The sequence below is a fragment of the Sitophilus oryzae genome, unplaced genomic scaffold (assembly GCF_002938485.1).
Source record: "Sitophilus oryzae breed Bouriz unplaced genomic scaffold, Soryzae_2.0 scaffold_535_pilon_pilon, whole genome shotgun sequence".
NCBI classification, from domain to species: domain Eukaryota; kingdom Metazoa; phylum Arthropoda; class Insecta; order Coleoptera; family Curculionidae; genus Sitophilus; species Sitophilus oryzae.
In genome coordinates, this window is record NW_022147124.1 from 578,622 (window position 1) to 596,984 (window position 18,363).

An 18,363-nucleotide genomic window follows, 5' to 3' on the forward strand; every position below is an offset into this window, starting at 1 on the left:
AAGTTGACATATGATATATCATTCTATTCAGATTGTCATTTTCTATCGAATAAAGTAAAAAAATACCGTGGGTACCATTTAAAAATCAAAAGTTGTAGTCATTTCCGGTGAAACAGGAGGTGACCGAAAACAAATGAATACGTCAATCAGTCCTAGTTTATGTCATATACTAAAATACAAAATCACGATTTTTTAACTGAAAAAGTAAAAAAGCTATAAGGGTGAGCCACTTTTGAGGCGCACCCGGTATAGGGTGAGTCTTAAAAAAATGCAAATATTTTTAGAGGTAGTATATTTCGACAGCAGAAACACTAGAGACTCAGAGATTACTGATTTATAGATAATTCTTACTGACTAGATATCCGATCTCATTAGTCTTCTAAGTGGTGTGAATGAGAGACTCAATAGATTTTACACTCTCTTCGAAACAACAACACGACCAAATTCTCGTCCCGCCTAACGTCGCTTAACTTCGTATATCGATCCGAAACCTGTGTTTCGACGTAATTGAATACTTTAGTCATTAAAAGAATTACCTATCTTCAAATATTACTATAGTTTTTAACTTGACTTATTTACTAGTATCTAGGGTATATCGTTCGTTAGCCAAATATTATTTTTTATTTAACAATTTTGCGAAACTTTTACTATCATAAGAATATTTGCCAAAAACTTACTTAAAGCGAACAATAATGAGAATTTTCGTAATAACCTCTAAGCTTATAAAACATGACGCAACAGAAATAAGGAACTTAATTTTTTTAATATATTTAATACATACATATGTTTAATGAAGATAAAATAACAACGTCAAAGTAAATTAACGTTAGTATTTAAGCGAGGCAGCTTATTTTAGGCAGTTTGCTTTATAAAGCAAGTGGTTTTACTTATAATAACAATTATTCCCCAATGCGATAAAAATGAATATTTTGAACAGAATCAAATTATTATATTAGGATTAAACATCAATATGAACAAAATGGACTATACGAGTACAAGGTAAAAATTTATTCCAAATTAATACAGTTTTACAAGAAGAAACGATGTGGATTTTGTCGTTCAGTGAATAAGTTAGTTAATATTAGTAGTAAGTACTGTTGGCTAAAAGGTTTTCAGATTATTTAGGAATAATAATTTAGACTGTTTTATAAATAAATGTGAAAAATATACACGATTGATGAAACTAGATTTTTAAATGAAACATAATTGATCCAGTTTTTTATAAAAAAAGCTAAGTAAAAAAGGCAATTGAGCAAATAATAGTGGTTGATAGTATAAGTTCAAACCACTATTACCTTTAAAAACTGTTGGTTTTATTTACAGCAGACAAGAAAAATTCTATTATGTTAAAACTGTCCAGACCTAATGAAAAATATATTAACAACAAAAACAGCATAGATTATATGGTTCATATTAGCATCTTATATTTTAATTTATTTCTGTTAAATGTGATAAAGACTGTGACAGAACTTATGAAATTTCATAAAGAGTCTTTTAAATGAATGAGATTTTTTTAATACCTTGTTGAAATAAAGTTTAGTGTTAATATGGGTTATTAAATTACGATAAGAGAAGTGGGTCCCCCTGTTAGATCTAGTTTTGGGTAGAGATTTTAGTATGTACAAAGTGTACAATCATTATATTCAGGTCAATAAGATGAGAACAATTACAAGATCGAAAAAAAGGAGTCAAAGACAAATGGAGAATGACGATCGATGAAATTTTGGCAAGGTCAATCTCTAGACATCGTTTACTAAAAATTGACACAAAACTTGTCAGTAATTAAAACTTATACAGAGGATAATGAAAAATTAAAAAAGGATAGAACGTTTTCAGACACACAAATCTATTTCCAAAAAAACATGTTCTTTTAAAAATCATTTTTACTAAATATAAAAATAAATTACAACCTTCTTAAGGCCCACTGACAGTAGGCGCCATTAAAAAATAAGGAAGAGTACGTGCTAAGTTTATATTATTATATTACTAGCTAAAATTATTATCAATTGTCATTCCCAAGCCCCCCCGTATCGTATAATATATAATATTTCCCAAGCGTATGAAATATAGTGTCAAATTAAGTGACTCCCTCCGACTTACAAGCTCGCCATAGCCATTGCCTAAACATGTAAATCCCGACCCAAGACTGTCTCTTTCCGATATGGTATATAACGTATTGGCATGAAAAGAAATTTTACCTATCTAAATTAGACTTATTTCTTTTAGGCATTTCTTCAAACTCAGGAGACTTTTAGTGATCTTTTAGTATTGTTGAAATACCAAAGGATGCGCCCAATAAGACATTTTATGAGCGTAAAATGCAAAAGCAATATATTTTCTGCGTCTAAAGGATGAAACAATGTTATCAAACAAACAAACAGACCGTCATAACTCTTAATACGTAAGAAAATATTACCCATTATGTTTTACCTTACTTACATATTAAATATAGGTTATATTAACAATCTACAGACAACCACAATATTATTTTACATGAAGGTCAGAAGAACTAAAACGCGGTCATCAGCCGAAAGAGATTGTAAAAGAATCTATGATTTAGTCAATCGAAATCTTTCGACTGAGTAAGTTCAAAAGAATCAATATTTTAGAATTATTAATTATATTGTTTTAATATTTTTCAGGCTGACACATATATAGAAAAGTTAAGTTTGTTTTGGAATAAATAAGTACCTAAGTACCATTCCCCATTGGATTCTAGAGTTCACTGAAAGGCAAGATTTTTTTATCACGGAAATATGGCACCAGAGACAAGATTTAAGAAAAAGAGTCAAAGAAACCTACGTAAGAGAATTATGAGATATGCACTCAAACGGTTTTCAAAGTTTTTTCCAGAAAGTAATTATTCTATTCCGCCAGTTTTATTATCCTGAAAATAAAGTTATTCATAAACCTCAATCATATACTCGATGCTATGTAATACAAAAGCTATATATACTCTATAATAAACATTATTAAAGTTATTAGTTTTTTTCTCTCTTACTAAGTCTTATAGTATTGGTAGTCAAGAAAAAAGATAGTTAAGTATATCTAAATATAAAATAGTCACATGATGATGTAGTTGCCAATATTTTAAATAATCTTCTAACTAGTTTAGTCTCATCATCAGATCGTGGAATTCACCAGGGCAGAGACAGGTGAAAAATGGTAGAACATTCGCCAACCAAACCAAACCAAACATTCAACAAAACCGAGGCAAAAAGTCAGAGCTGTAGTGGATCTACTACCATCTAAATATAACGGGATTGACGGACGAAGTACAGGTTCTGTCAATATGCAGAAGAAACGACAGAACACATATTAGTTAGAACAATTAGTTTAATATTAGTTAACAATAATTGCAGCAAATTGCTGAAAGCTCGTAAGTTAGGTCAGGGCTCGAAAAGCCCCATCTTTTCATGATATTTTGACGACGTTTTCTGCACTATGAAAGTCCATCATCAACGTCAAAAAAATCTTCCAATTTAAATGAAATAAAACAATCTAACGACACACAAAAGTGTGTAGTTAGATTGGAACAAAGCCAACTTGACCGTGTACTACACATGTCACTGCGACAGTTAGTTTTGACGTAGAAACGTCAAAAGTTGATGTCGGCCGATCGCGACCAAATTTGGTGGGTAGGCTATATGAGCGACGGTGCACACGGTCCAACCCTGCAAAGTTGGATACGTCATTTCGTTTACATCTTTATCAGGATGGGACTAAAGAATATTGAACAAAAATGTGGGTCGATTTCGGCATAATTGGGGAGGGGCTACAGGATGACGCCCTCGACGTTTCGAACCCATACTTCTAAGTGGACGAAATCATCAGGATTTTGGCACGTGGATAGAGGGATCCGAATGGAGTCTTCAAACGAAGAGACGGGCGAATGGCCATACGGACATAAGAATAGGCAGACAGACGGACATTTTAATACAAATTTTGTGAAAGTGAATCAAATAATTTATTAAATTTAATTTATTAATAGATGTTAGTAAGAAGTATCAGTTCAAATACACAATTTTTTTTTAATTTTACGGGGGTAATCTGAGAAGTCCTCATATTCGAAGGCGAAAAGCAACTTTGAACGAACAGCTTTGTTCAGCTACCTTTACAAAATTTTGCCAATAGTTTCTCTATTACCAATTTGATGCAAATTGAAAACTATGGTGGCCTACCAAGAGCTTCACCACGCATTTAAAGTAAATGAAAGCTGTATCATGTATGACGGTGTCACTTCCTATTAGTAAATGACATAATGGCATAATCTCACCACATCTTATATCAATACTAATTGACTTAGATCCTTACATTAGTATATCTGCTTAAAAATCTAATTAGAAAATCGTTTGAATCTAATACAATAAGCATCAAACCAACTGCTTAAACAATAATATCAGTCCTATCAATATTCAACTTGTACAGGGTGTCCCTTTTTGGTGAATTTTATGGTGTTTCTCTTTTAGGAGTAAAGCTTCATTCAGAACCTCGCAATTAGTGGAATAAATTAGTGGTCAAATTAGCGTAGATGTTTGTTCCTCTAACTTGAACGTAAGCATTCAGAACATCAAAATTAGTGGTAGGAATTTTCAATTAGTAGAAAAAGTTAACAAACTTTTTACTTTTCCACTAATTATACTTCAAAATTTGCGAGGAATTTCATTTTGGCCTTTGATTATCATTCGTCAACAGAAAATGTTGTTCCTCTTCTTCTTTTTCTTTTAAAAGGCGTATCGCCTGTTTAGTTCCGGTTTCCTCCTCGTCTAAGCAACTCTTGCGAGGTTGACTGCCAACTGTCTTGCCAACGTTTAGGTGGTCGTCCAGTAGGTCTTCTGCCATGGGGTACGTTGTTGCGAATTATTATGGCCATTCTGTCGGGGCCCATTCTATTGACATGCTGGTTCCATCTCTTCTTCTCTGCCTTATCCATCTGACAACGTCGTTTGTTTGGCACTTTTCTCTTATGTCTACATTTCTCTGTCTGTCCCTCAATGTGTATCCAGTTATCATTCTTAAGGTCTTCATTTCAGTAGTTCGTAGGATTCTCTTTGTTACTGATGTTTCAGCTCTGGTTTCCGCACCATATGTCATCACTGGTCGTATGCAGGTTTTGTATATTCTTGACTTACATTCTGTACTCAAATGTTTGTTTTTCCATATGGGATATTTAAGATGTCCTGATATTGCGGCAGCTTTATTGGCTTGTTTCCTTACTTCTTCTTCCAGGAATCCTGAGCTTGTAATTTTGCATCCGAGGTATTCGAATGACATTATCTGATCAATAGTTTTGTTTTTTATTACCAATTTGCACCGTAGAGGCTCCTTTGTAATGGTCATGCATTTGGTCTTATTTGTGGAAATTTGCATGTTAAGTTTTTCTGCCTGTCTGTTAAAAGCTTGTAGCATTCTTTGGAGGTCGTCCTCTGACTCTGCAATAAGTACTGCGTCATCGGCATAGCATAATATGTTTACTTTATGCATTCCCATTCGATATCCTAATCCAGTATTCTTGACGGTTTTTATTACTTGATCCATGATTGTGTTGAATAACAGAGGGCTGAGACTGTCGCCTTGGCGAATACCAGTTGTAATTCGAAGATGCTGCGTTAAGGTAAAGTTTGTTCTTATTTGGGTTGTTGTGTTTGTGTTTAAGTCCTTGATAAGTTCTGTGAGTTCTTTCGAGACATTACTGCTTTCCAAGATGGTGATGATGTCTTTTAGTTGGACTCTATCAAAGGCCTTTGTTAAATCTATAAAACATAGATAGGCTGGAAAGTTATATTCTACGGATTTTTCAACTAGTTGCCTGAGTATGGATAGTGCATCGGTAGTTGATCGGTTTCTTCGGAATACTTGTTGTTCCTCGCTTATTGGCACTATTAAGGAGATTTTGTCCCCAATGATCTTAGTCAGAAGTTTTAGCGAGGTGCTCAGTAATGCTATTCCTCTATAGTTTGCTGGGTCTGTTTTATCTCCCTTTTTAAAAATTGGTATTGTTATACTTTGTTTCCATTCTTCTGGTATTTTCTTATGTTGTAATATAATGTTAAACAGTTTTGCGTATTCCTCTATGATAGCCGTGCCTGCGGTTTTTATTAGCTCGTTTGGTATTTTATCTTGATTAGGAGATTTTCTATTTTTAATTTCCTTATTGTCTCTTCTACTTGCTTGTAAGTGATTTGCACATGATCTTCTATATTATCTCTTGGGCTTGTCTCTTGTGCTTCCATTGGTTCATCTGTTTCTGCGTATAAGTCTCTGAAATATTTTTCCCACGTATCTTCTGCAATTGTTCTTAGTTGTATTGTTTCATTTGTTTCTCGTTTCAAACCCCTCAACATCTTCCAAATAAGTTTTGGAAGAGTTTTTTTTTTGGATTCGTTTGGTTCGGAAAATGTTGTTGAAAAAACAAAAAGTTTATTGTTTTATAAGCTTAATATTAGATTTTCTCTATGGATACAACTGATTACTGCAAGCTGTTGCTAGGATATTCTATTAATTTTAATTGTGTTTTTTAGACATTGTGAATGATCGTAAACTTAAAAGTATAAGGTGTAATTGGAACCACTAATTTATGCAACTAATTGCGAGGTTCTGAATGAAGCTTTAAGATACAAAGATGCGGTGTGCACATCAATGTACGTACTTTTTATAAAACTGAAAATGTTACACCAAGCCCACGCCCTCTTGATTTTGAAATACAAACTTGAACTTGAAATATTTTGTTGTTGCATCGTATCTCAGTTAACTTCTCGGGCCCCATAGACTTTTTTTACGCAGAAATCGGTGGTTTAAATTGATTTTCGCTGGGTGCTGTCTTACTTGAAATATACCAAGATAACCAAGATATGAGAGGTGTCGAAAAATGCAAACCTTTCAAATTCTCCTCATATTTCAGGAACTAAATATCTAGGACAAATTTATGTGTAGCATCCTTAGTTTCATAAAAATGTAGCACAGTGATGTGAATACCGCATCTTTGTATCTCTCTGTACACTAAAACTTAATTGAGTAACACGCGATTAACAGTAACATAACAAATATTTATTTATAATTGTAATAATGTTATTAAGTAAGTAATACTGGATTTTTTCAAGTTAATACCAATGGAAAATTTTACAGAATAGTACAGAGGTACAAAGTGTCTCAAAAGTAACAGAAATATGTTTAATATTAATAAATTTGAAAATAAAATACTATTTAGGTGATAACCACTTTCTGAGCACTTTTAATCCTTTTGAAACCGTTGAGGTTCTGTTAGTTCCTTTTATTCTCTTTATTTATTGTTTCTGAAGACGCGACATATAGGAGATATAGGAGTTCAGAGAATACCAGAAAAATGCAGATTGAGTAGAGAATAAGAAAAAAGGAGAGGAAGTGAAAAGAAGCTGCGTATATCACTACAACTTGGATAACTTTAACTAAATCAGCATATACAGTGCTTTTATTTTAGCTGTGAACATAAAGCTAATATAGCGCAATAATGATATTCTGCTTTGTTTATTTATAAATTCAATGCTGATAGATTTGAATGAATAGTCTGCAATCAACAATAACTACGCTATAAAAAAATAAATGTTTGGTTTTACCAATAATTTATTTTGATTAATTAAAAATAGCTCTTGCTCCAGAATTGCGAAAAATACTAATTTTAGATGAAAAAATATCTTCAATTTTATTTCATGTTCATTCATTTTTTGGTGAAACAACTGTATGACCTTTCAATATAGTCAATGGATGATAAAATAATGATTATGACACTGACAACAGAGAGTGATTTAGAAATTACGATGATTAATGGGGCCTATGTTAACAAGTTAAAATAAAAGCACTATATATATTTCCATTATCTGGGGACAACTTATATTATGAGAAAAATAAATACAAAATACAAACTAAAATAGCGTAATGGGTTACTGCGATATACTTACTAAATCAGATTGGATTATTGAGGTGGATATCAGTCTACTCCACTACATCCTTTCATTTATTGCAGTCCTCTTCTCCAATCTCTAATTTATATCTATCTCTAATTCTCTATATCTATCTCTAATTTACATTTTCCGCTCCAATCCTTTTCCAAAAGTCTACCAAACTGGAGTTTAAATTATCCATATAACTCATTGTCTATGGCCTATCATTGCCTAATATAAAGATATTGCACATTTTCCAGGTTGTCGCACTCACATAAAATGGATTCTGTCATTTCTCCTTCAGATTGACAAAATCCGCACATGGTGTCATCCGTCAATCCCATCAGCTCTTGATACCTATTAAGTTTACAATACTATGCTGGTTATATCCACTGGTAAAGGTATGTTGATTGACGTTGGAAATCAGTGTTTTTCATTTTAATAGTTACATATTTGAAAAAATATCGGACATCACTAAATTCTCATCTTCATCATAGTTTACTAGTGTGTTAGAAAAATATTTCTGCCAAATAATTTAGAGACCTTGTTACATTAAAAGCAATACATTTAATCTTTTCAATATTCTGGTTATTTTTTTAAGCAGAAAAAAAATGAAATACTAGTATTTAAAAAGACTTAGATGTCTTAAGATATTTGCATTTATTAGAGACACGTTATAAAATTTTGATTTGTTCCAAAAAGCACGCCCTTGCCTTAATGAACAATGAAATATGTAATATTTGTATTTGTCGTAAAATTGCGTTAAATGTCATAAATGGTCCTATTAATCCTTCTACACACAGAAAACGTAGTACACAATAAGGAATTGCGCTCTACGTATATAGACAACTATTTTTAGGTTTATTTAAAAATGCGGTTTGCTTAACTCCACATTATACGGTTCTGAAACTGCAAACGAGCTACATTACAGAACTACACCTTAGGCATTTCTACTAAACATGTCGAAGAGGGTAGTCGATGCTCACGATGAATATTTTGATGCAGAAGCAAATCAAAAGTTAGTGTACCAAATAGAGAATGGAGATGAATCGCTCGCAAAATCTCGTAAGTGGTACCTATTGTACTGCCATAGATTGGTATATTCATTTATTGCAGTGTTTGACAATAAATGTTTTAAAAGAAAATATTATGAATCTAAAATTCTATAAATTTAAACGATGTTTCCTTTTGATCAAACATTTGTTTGACTTTTAGTGCCTTCCTTTGGTATTCGCCATTTTCAAGTGTTCATTTACTTTACTCTTGGATTCTTGGCGTTTGGGTTTAGAGTTACTTTGTCGATTGCAATAGTGGCAATGACTGACCCTATGGTCAGCAGTAATCCGGATATTCCAGTAAGTATTGTTTTGTTTTCAGAATAATAATTTAGGATTACTTACATTAAAATACATATATTTTTTAGAATAATTATTTATACCAGGTGAGACTTAAATAAATACAAATAGTTTTAGGGTTAGTATCTTTCGACCCCAGAAATGATTTTTTGGCAATGTGGCAAAATAGGTTAAATTTACAAGAAAGAAAACCTAGAAATGATTCAGTGGTTCTCAACATTTAAGCAAAAAACTTTTTTTTTTAATTTTTAAAAGAAAATAACTCGGTTATTTTGGACTTATTTGAAAAACGGTAAAGAAAAAATATGTTTATTTTATCGAGATCTACCAGCTCCGAAAATATTTGTACCTATTTCAGACTCACCCTGTATATATATTTTTAGAATAATTTTCGATTGTCAATTCTACTTTTAACTCATATTTTTTATTTGTAGACATATTCTGAATGGACCAACAAAAACGTAATTTTATCATCCTTCTTTTGGGGTTATATCATGCCGCAGTTATTTGCTGCCTGGATGGCTAAAAAGTTTGGCCCTAAATGGTTTCTTATTGGAAGTACAGTTATTCAGTCCATTTTATGTAAGAAAAATAACTTAAATTCAAATTTCAATATGTACTTTAGATACCAATATTAGCTAGCAAATACAGGGTGTTCCGAACTGTATTCCGGAAACTTCAACATCATATTCTGCAAATAAAAACAATTCAAAAAGTTCGTATAAATGTATGTCCTAAAATGCTTAGTTTCGAAGATACAGGGGGTAGAAGTTTCATTTTTATTTCGATTTTTTCCATATAATTTTTGCAGTAACGTCAATATCTGGATGAAAATTGGTGTCTGGAAGTTTTTTGTCATGAGAAATTTGATTTCTATGTCAATATGACTCCTATTTGTAGGGGGCGCCACCTACCTGTGTTTTAACAATTTTGAAGGGCAATAACTTTTCGTTCGTACCTGTATAAAACTACTGAGTAAAAAAATATACATTTTTGTAACTTTTTACGTAAAAAATGTCTCTTGGTAAATATCGCTACGAGCAATCGTTTTCAAGATATTTAGAATGGAAATAGTCAATACATGTCATTATTGACAAAAAATAAACACGTTAACACAACGTTGAGTAGATCGTCGAAAAATTGATGATAAAACAGCTTCTGTTGAACTTTTGGCACAAAAGAAAAATTAAAATTTATTATTTTAGTCTAATAACTATTTAGTCAGCATGCATGTTTAATTTATGTCAACAGGTAATAAATTCGATTCCAAATATCTCGAGAACCATTACTCGTAGCGATTTTTACCAAGAGACCTTTTTTACGTAAAAAACGTCGTAAATGTATATTTTTTTATGCAGTAGTTTTATACAGGTACGGACGAAAAGTTACTACTCTTCAAACCAGTTAAAAAATACGTAGGTGGCGCCCTCTACAAGTAGGAGTCATATTGACATCAAAATCAAATTTCTCATGTCAAATATCTCCCAGACACCAATTTTCATCAAAATATTGAAGTTACTTCAGAAATTATTTGGAAAAAATCGAAATAAAAATGAAACTTCTACACCCTACATCTCCGAAACTAAGCATTTTAGGACATACATCTTATACGAACTTTTTTACCTATTTTTATCTGCGGAATATGCTGCCGTAGTTTCCGGAATAGAGTTCGGACCACTCTGTATATTAAGATATAACATTATACAGCTCTTAACATTTTTAGATATTACTACTGCCGTACACAGCCGCTCGTTTTGGGTCCACTGGAGTTATAGTAAGTCGGATTTTCCAAGGATTATCACAAGGTTTTATATTTCCCTCTTTTGCTTATCTTCTTTGCCAATGGGCGCCTATAGAAGAAAGATCTAGGCTAGGATCAACTGTATTTGCTTGTAAACTACTAAACCAGAAAGTTGTTGTTTATTAATAATATTTACAATCTTATATTTTTAGCTGGAAAACTTGGGACAGTATTTGCAATGTTCTTAACTGGAACAATTTCTGCCAGCAAATTTGGCTGGCCTCTGGTATTTTACGTGTTTGGTGGCTTAGGTTTGTTGTGGTGTATTTTAATGGTTTTCTTTGGTTACGACTCGCCTGGTGTTCACCCAACAATTAGTGCACAGGAAAAAAAGTTTATCGAAGGAAGTTTAGGAAAGAGTGAAGATAATAAAGTAAATACCGTCTTAATACAAATGTTAGTAAATAATTAATGTAAATATTTCGATTGTAGCATGACAAGACTCCTTGGAAAAAGATATTAACCTCAAGGCATGTCTGGGCACTTCTATTAGCACAAACTGGAAACAACTATTGCTTCTGGACACTAGTGATGCAAATCCCAACTTATATGAACTACGTAATGCATTTCAACATGAAAAAAGTTAGTAGTGTCAAAACTGTTCGCGTCGTAGACTTATATACTTATTATCATTTCAGAACAGTTTGCTCTCTTCTTTACCATATTTGGCATTGTGGGTCTTAAGTAATGTGTTTGGCGTTATTTCTGATGCTGTAGTAAACAGAGGAATTGTAAAACGAGGTGCTGCTAGAAAATTATTTACATCAATTGGTAGAAATAATATGTCATTAAAAAACGTAACACATAATAGTATATTCATTTTAGGACTAATGATACCAGCTGCAGCATTAATTTATTTAGGATATACGGATTCTAGTCAGCCATTGCAAGCCGTGGTACTTCTAGTTGTAGCTGTAGGATTTAATGCAGCCTGTTTTTGTGGATTTACTATTAACCATATGGATCTCTCTCCCAATCATGCCGGCAGTCTGATGGGTCTTTGTAATGCATTCTCTCAAATTGCTGGTGCTGCAGCACCATTAGTAGTACAATTGATAGTGAAAAATGAGGTATGTATATACTTATTCATACTTTAGAAATATACGGGGTGTAAAAAAAGATGGTGTACCAAATTTCAATCGGTAAAAAATTTCTACAGATAAAATTACCAAGTTCTACAGAGCAAAATAAATTATAAAATTCCTATGAACATATGCCCTAAGATGCTTTCTAAGGAATTTATAATCCTTGAATGCCTTTACAGCCCTTACCCTTTTACATCATATATTTATACTTTATTTATATACAGAGTGGCCCATCGAAAACGTTCCGCAAGGCATAACGGCCAGGATATTTTTTTTCAAAAAATCCAAAAACACGTCAATTTTGTTTGTGAGGGGGGCAACTTTTGCCCCCAAAATGATTGCAAAATCTTCAACCCTCTAAGCGGGTGTGTCATCCCCCAATTTTTTTCAAATGGGAAGGGGTGTCAAGTGGTACCACAATGAAAAGGGCTTTTTATTCTCTATACTTTCCCGCTTGGTTTTTGAAAATCGGTCGAGTCATTGAGATAATAAGGATAAATTCCTTCGACCAATTTGCTGTTTTTTCTTATTATTTCTAGATGTTTATGCATTTTTTCACTTGCCACAAGGTTAAACGATCAGGTGCGGCAGTTGCTAGATAGCTGTTCTGTGACTTGTGCGTTGAAGTTCTTCTCAATATCGTTAAACTGACCCAAAACAGAATTTCCAAAAATACCAGCCCACACGTTCAATTTCTGAGGGTTTTGTGTGTGCACCTCGTGAAAAACCCCTCAGCCCAGTACCGACAGTTATGCCGATTAACTACAGTGTTCAAAAAAAAAGTACACTCATCCGAAAAACACACATTAAATAGGAAATTATTATCATTCGCCACTCGTTCACTCACAGTTTCACAAAATTGCAAGCGACGATCAAAATCGTCTTCGTTGAGTTCTTGTACCAACTGAATTTTGTACGGGTGGAACTTGTGTTTTTTTAATATCCTTTGGACACTGGTACGATTCACGCCGGCTAATTTTGCATTAGCTAATTTTCTTGTACTCAGCGTACTATCCATGGCAACTTGGCCCAATACGAATACCTCCATAGCTTCATTTACTACAGGGTTTTCCCTTTTTATTTTGCTACTAACTCGCGAACAATTTTGCCATAAAGGTGTTTTTCAGGATGGCATTCACTGAATATCTGCGGAACCCGATTGCTACATTCATTATTTTTAAAATAAAGTTCGATTATTTCCACTTTTTCTGCAAGTGAGTACACCATAATTGTTAGTTTAACGATATTTAGAAGAACTTCAACGCACAAGTCACAGAACAGCTATCTAGCAACTGCCGCACTTGATCGTTCAACCTTGTGGCAAGTGAAAAAATGCGTAAACATCTAGAAATAATAAGAAAAAACAGCAAATTGGTCGAAGAAATTTATCCTTATTATCTCAATGACTCGACCGATTTTCGAAAACGAAGCGGGAAAGTGTAGAGAATAAAAAGCCCTTTTCATTACGGTACCCCTTGACCCCCCTTTCCATTTGAAAAAAGTTGGGGGATGACACCCCTGCTTAGAGGGTTGAAGATTTTGCAATCATTTTTGGGGCAAAAGTCACAGGCCCCTCACAAACAAAATTGACGTGTTTTTGAATTTTCTGAAAAAAAATACCCTGGCCGTTATGCCTTGCGGAACGTTTTCGATGGGCCACCCTGTATATATATTTATACTTTAAAAAATAGCATACATGGTAGCGCTGCTCACGATAAAAAGAATATACAGGGTGTCCCAATATTCCGTGAACATAAAACTACTACGTATTTTTGGAATCAAAATAAGGTCATTGGACACAATTTACCTCTGTACGAAAGTACTTCGTTTGTCCGCTAGAGGGCATCAAACTTTAAAAAAATAAACACATTTCTTTCAGATATTTTAAAAGTCGTTATTCCGATTTGAATGAGTTTTTGGGTGACTAGGTTTTGCTAAGTCTTAACATTTGACTTTCACAAAAATCAAGAAAAAAGTACGGGAAGGGTGAAAAGTGCCCCCACCCCTACATAAATTTCAGTATAAATATTTTCCAACTCCACCAACGACAGATTTTCTTTTCGGAAAATGGCTCATCTAGTATTTACTGTATTTTTCTTATCTCTAAACCAAGAGACAAAAAATATAGCAAATACTAAAAGACCATTTTATGAAAAAAAAAAATCGGTCGGATGTTGAGTTAGAAAATATTTATACTAAAATTTATGTAGGGGTGGGGGTAGTTTTCACTTTTCTAGTACATTTTCTGGATTTTGATGAACACCAAATGTTAAAGCACAACACCAAACGAAGCACTTTTGTATAGGAGTAAATTGTATCTATTTAACTTATTTTGATTCGCCAAAAATACGTAGTAATTCTATGTCCACGTAATATTGGAATACCCTGTATATTTTCATTTTCTGTTTTTCAAATAAGATTAAAATATATTATACAGGGTGAGTTTTCTACTATGTTCTCTATGGGTATCTCGGAAACTACTGGAATTGCAGTTTTGTGGGGTCATAAATATGCGCCTTTCAGATTTTTGAAAAAGTTCATGGCTTACTAGATATTTTGAAAAAAAAAACAAATTCCGGCTATTTTATAAATGGTCGCTAATTCCATTATAATCTATTTTAAACAAAAACATTTTAGATAAAAGTTGTAGATAATCACATCTAAATGATACTGTTTTCTCCGTTTCTCTCTAAAGCCTGTCATTTTTGACATATGACACAAACTTATGTTTTTTGAAATGAAAACCATAGATGGCCATGACTTCATAAAAAGCGCCATTTTTTAAGCTTTTCAGCGATATAAGTTATAATTTCTATTATAAAAAGCAAATAAAATTTTAAAAAATAAAAAAAAAATATTTGCATTTACTTAAGAATCACCCTGTATAATTTCTAACGTATCGCCAACCTGTAGAAAGTAGTTCAATGTCGAAATTATGTATTTTTAGAGTGATGTATTTCAATGGCGTAACGTGTTCTTCTTATCAGCGGGAATAAATGTTTTTACTTCTGTTGTATTTATAATTTTTGGTTCTGGAAGTGTGCAGTCATGGGATAAAGAAGAAGATAATAAAGATGAGGATTAGATTATTCCCATCAAACATTCCAACACCGTGCTTTAAATTAATATATTCTAACAATTCAGTTGACTGTGCTGTTATTTGGTGAAACTCCATAATGAAACGGATAAGATAAAACAAATGTTTAATAAAAAAATGTTTGTGCACTATGTGCGCATATTTGAAGCAAAACTTCTTACTAAGGCCGGTGTTTCACTATAAAATTTCTTTGTCAAAGATCTTTTGTAAAAGATATTTGATGAAAAATTTGACAGTATAATAAGGCTATTATTACACTATCAACATTCTTTGTCAAAGATTTTATTTGGTAAATGAATTTGACATGTATGATTTTATAAAATATTGTAGTAAATCTGTCAAATTTCTCATCAAATATCTTTTATAACGACAAAGACATTTTATAGTGCAATAGCCGCCTAATATGCAATATTTTATAAAATATTGTATACCTATTACACCATAATTTTTTTCATCAAAGACCTTTCATAAATGATCATTGACAAAGAATATAGTCTACCGGTCTGAAAGCTATTAAATTGAAGGATTTGAAGGACATGTTTGAAAAAGTGTATAGTTTAAAACCAAATCAAAAAGTAACAAATTAATAAATAATTTGATTCATTTTTACAAAATTTGTATTAAAATGACCGTCTCTCCGTTTGTATTGTGTAGTAATATACTAGTCACTACGTATTTCTAAGTCGTAGGCTGTTCTTACCACTTTGCGTCTCGCGTTGGTGTGTCACGACCTTGAATTTATACTCCCAGTGCCCTTTAAGAAGTTTCACTTAAACAACCGCTTCAATATAGTGGGATTTAATAAACATTTGTTTTATTTTTCGTTTAATTTATAGTATATTTTAAAAGCTGTTCTAGTTACAAAATGCTGTGATATATAATTAAAGTATAATGCAGTTTTTTTTTATAATTTAAGTCTTTCAAATGTCCAAGTCTCCTCTCTTATTAGCTTTCTTATAAAATAGTTAGTATAAGAAAGATTTGTGTGAATATTTATGCTACTATGAAGTTCTAATAAACTTATAGAATAACATGCTTCTAGTATATTTATATTTCGTAACAATGCTCCTATATTAAAATAAGTAGTATTATCAAAATTTAATAAATAAGCTTTGTAATTCAGCAATAAATAGTCATAAACATAAAACCTTTTCATTTATATCAACCCTAACTATTAATGTTCCATTAGTATTGGTTCCTAAACCAACTCCTTATTTGTACTCTATTATTATTAATTACCTTTAGAAGAAAATTAATGTAGTAGTTTCTCCAGGGTGGTTATTCTTAGAACTGAGGGAGATTCCAGAATACCAAAGAGAAAGTGCTTCCACTGGGATTTTTCGAGAGAACAAACATGGAGAACGCCTGTTGACATTTATAGCCTCAGTCTAGAGTATAATTTGTACAGAGCTTACGTGATGTTTCTATATTTTTTTGATATTAATTGTGGTTTTGTGATTGTTTTTAATAAAAATACCACGAATTTTATTAAGATATATAGTGAATTTTAGTAGACAGTAGTATCGAAAGACTAGTGAGAAAGAAAATCTAGGAACTAGTGGGATTGCAGTCGGAAGGGAACTTTCTTGAAATAGAAATAATACACTTTGTTAATTATCAAGCTTTCGGAATTTATTTATTCCTTCCTCAGGACATCAACGTGGTAAAAAAAACCTTCATAAAAACTACATCAAAAAATAGGCTTGAGGGATGCATTGAAAACTCCACAGTAAAAATATCGCTGACCAGTCAACCACAATAAGGGCTATATAGGCTATATGTATTATTATTTAAAACATTGGAAATAATTGAGAGATCTTCGAGTAAAATTCAATTGCGTCTCAATCTAGCGCATGAAGGCGCAAAACAACCGACATTTTCTATTCCGAAAATTTCTATTTCAAACCCTTCCGACTGCAACCCCACTAGTTCCTAGATTTTCTTTTATTGAATTTTTTATATATTGAATTTTATTTTTTTTAAGTATTTTAGTATTTTAGTTAATATTTGCAACAGTCCCAAAGTGAATCGTCACCAGTATCGTCACCCTTCTCATTTTTTATTTTCTATTATTAAAAATAGCGAAATTATCAACACGTGTTACACGCCAGGTATATGACCATAAAATGACAAAACAGAGACAACTGTTAAAAGCAATAATCATATGATATTATTTCCGTATTCTCATTGGACAAAGCAACTGGCAACAATGCATATCATGAAGCTCTCTAATTTATTTTCAAGAATACGTAATAGAATAGCAGTAGAATAGAACGATAAAATACTCCCCAGCACAGATAACATCCTCAGGGAGTGTTCTAATGGTTCTATTCTTTTACGCTCAAAAATCGGCTCTCTGAAATACTGTCATTCAAACGGATGTGCACAGACACCAGTGCTGGTTTTTACCCTAAAACCCAATGTTGCCACTTGTGCCGAATCCGCAGAACTAAGGCTCTTCTTCGCATTAATGGACTCCACTCGTATCCCTAGGTATAAATAAAGTTGTAAAGATTATTATCATTATACTCTGCAACGCTGGTTCATCAGATAGTTTTCAGTAGAACTTAGCCAGCAACTTAATTGAAAAAGCAAAATAAAAACACTAAATCACCACAATACACCAAAACACTTTTACTTTTACACTGGACGCGCGTTTCGCTAACCATGATAGCATCATCAGCAGATGATTATAAAATAAAGTACAATCTACAAGTTGAGCGTTTATATACTCGCTCCGTGGGCACCGAGTGGGCGTGGCAAAATCTAGCCAACCGAGTCAGAGCCAACTGAGCGTAACAGTTAGATTTCCGCCACTAGAGTAGTAGGAACAAAGAACTTGAAGGAATTGGACGGTTGACTCTGTTCATACTATCTTTACATTTATTAATTCTGATGCTTTCATATGCATCTAATTGCCTGTAATTTGAGACTTGTTTAATTAATTTTAAATTATTAAGATCTATATCAACAATATGTTCGGCAATTAAGATCTATATCAACAATATGTTCATTATCAACAATATGTTCGGCAACGCAAGATTTATCCGGTCTACCATATCTTATCTGAGCTAAATGTTCTGATAAATGAAATGATATGGTAGACCGG

The 18,363-nt window shown here is 32.6% G+C and overlaps 1 protein-coding gene and 1 long non-coding RNA gene across 4 annotated transcripts; both read left to right on the top strand.

The window, feature by feature from the left end:
• Positions 1-847: 847 nt before the first annotated feature.
• Positions 848-2,975, top strand: LOC115886924. 3 transcript variants are annotated; one of them, XR_004050965.1, is made up of 4 exons: positions 848-1,087; positions 2,227-2,401; positions 2,453-2,582; positions 2,643-2,975. It is a non-coding gene; the product is annotated as an uncharacterized LOC115886924 (long non-coding RNA). The 3 variants fall into 3 exon arrangements; XR_004050966.1 differs by having other exon boundaries at positions 848-1,070; XR_004050964.1 differs by having other exon boundaries at positions 848-999.
• A 5,804-nt stretch (positions 2,976-8,779) lies between these two features.
• On the top strand, positions 8,780-16,394 carry LOC115886929 (putative inorganic phosphate cotransporter). The gene is made up of 9 exons (XM_030906259.1): positions 8,780-8,981; positions 9,132-9,271; positions 9,706-9,853; positions 10,995-11,163; positions 11,225-11,445; positions 11,505-11,654; positions 11,711-11,843; positions 11,898-12,142; positions 15,105-16,394. Exons 5-9 carry the CDS (start codon positions 11,251-11,253, stop codon positions 15,240-15,242), a joined length of 861 nt encoding a protein of 286 aa, XP_030762119.1. The 5' UTR covers positions 8,780-8,981; positions 9,132-9,271; positions 9,706-9,853; positions 10,995-11,163; positions 11,225-11,250; the 3' UTR covers positions 15,243-16,394.
• Positions 16,395-18,363: the final 1,969 nt, after the last annotated feature.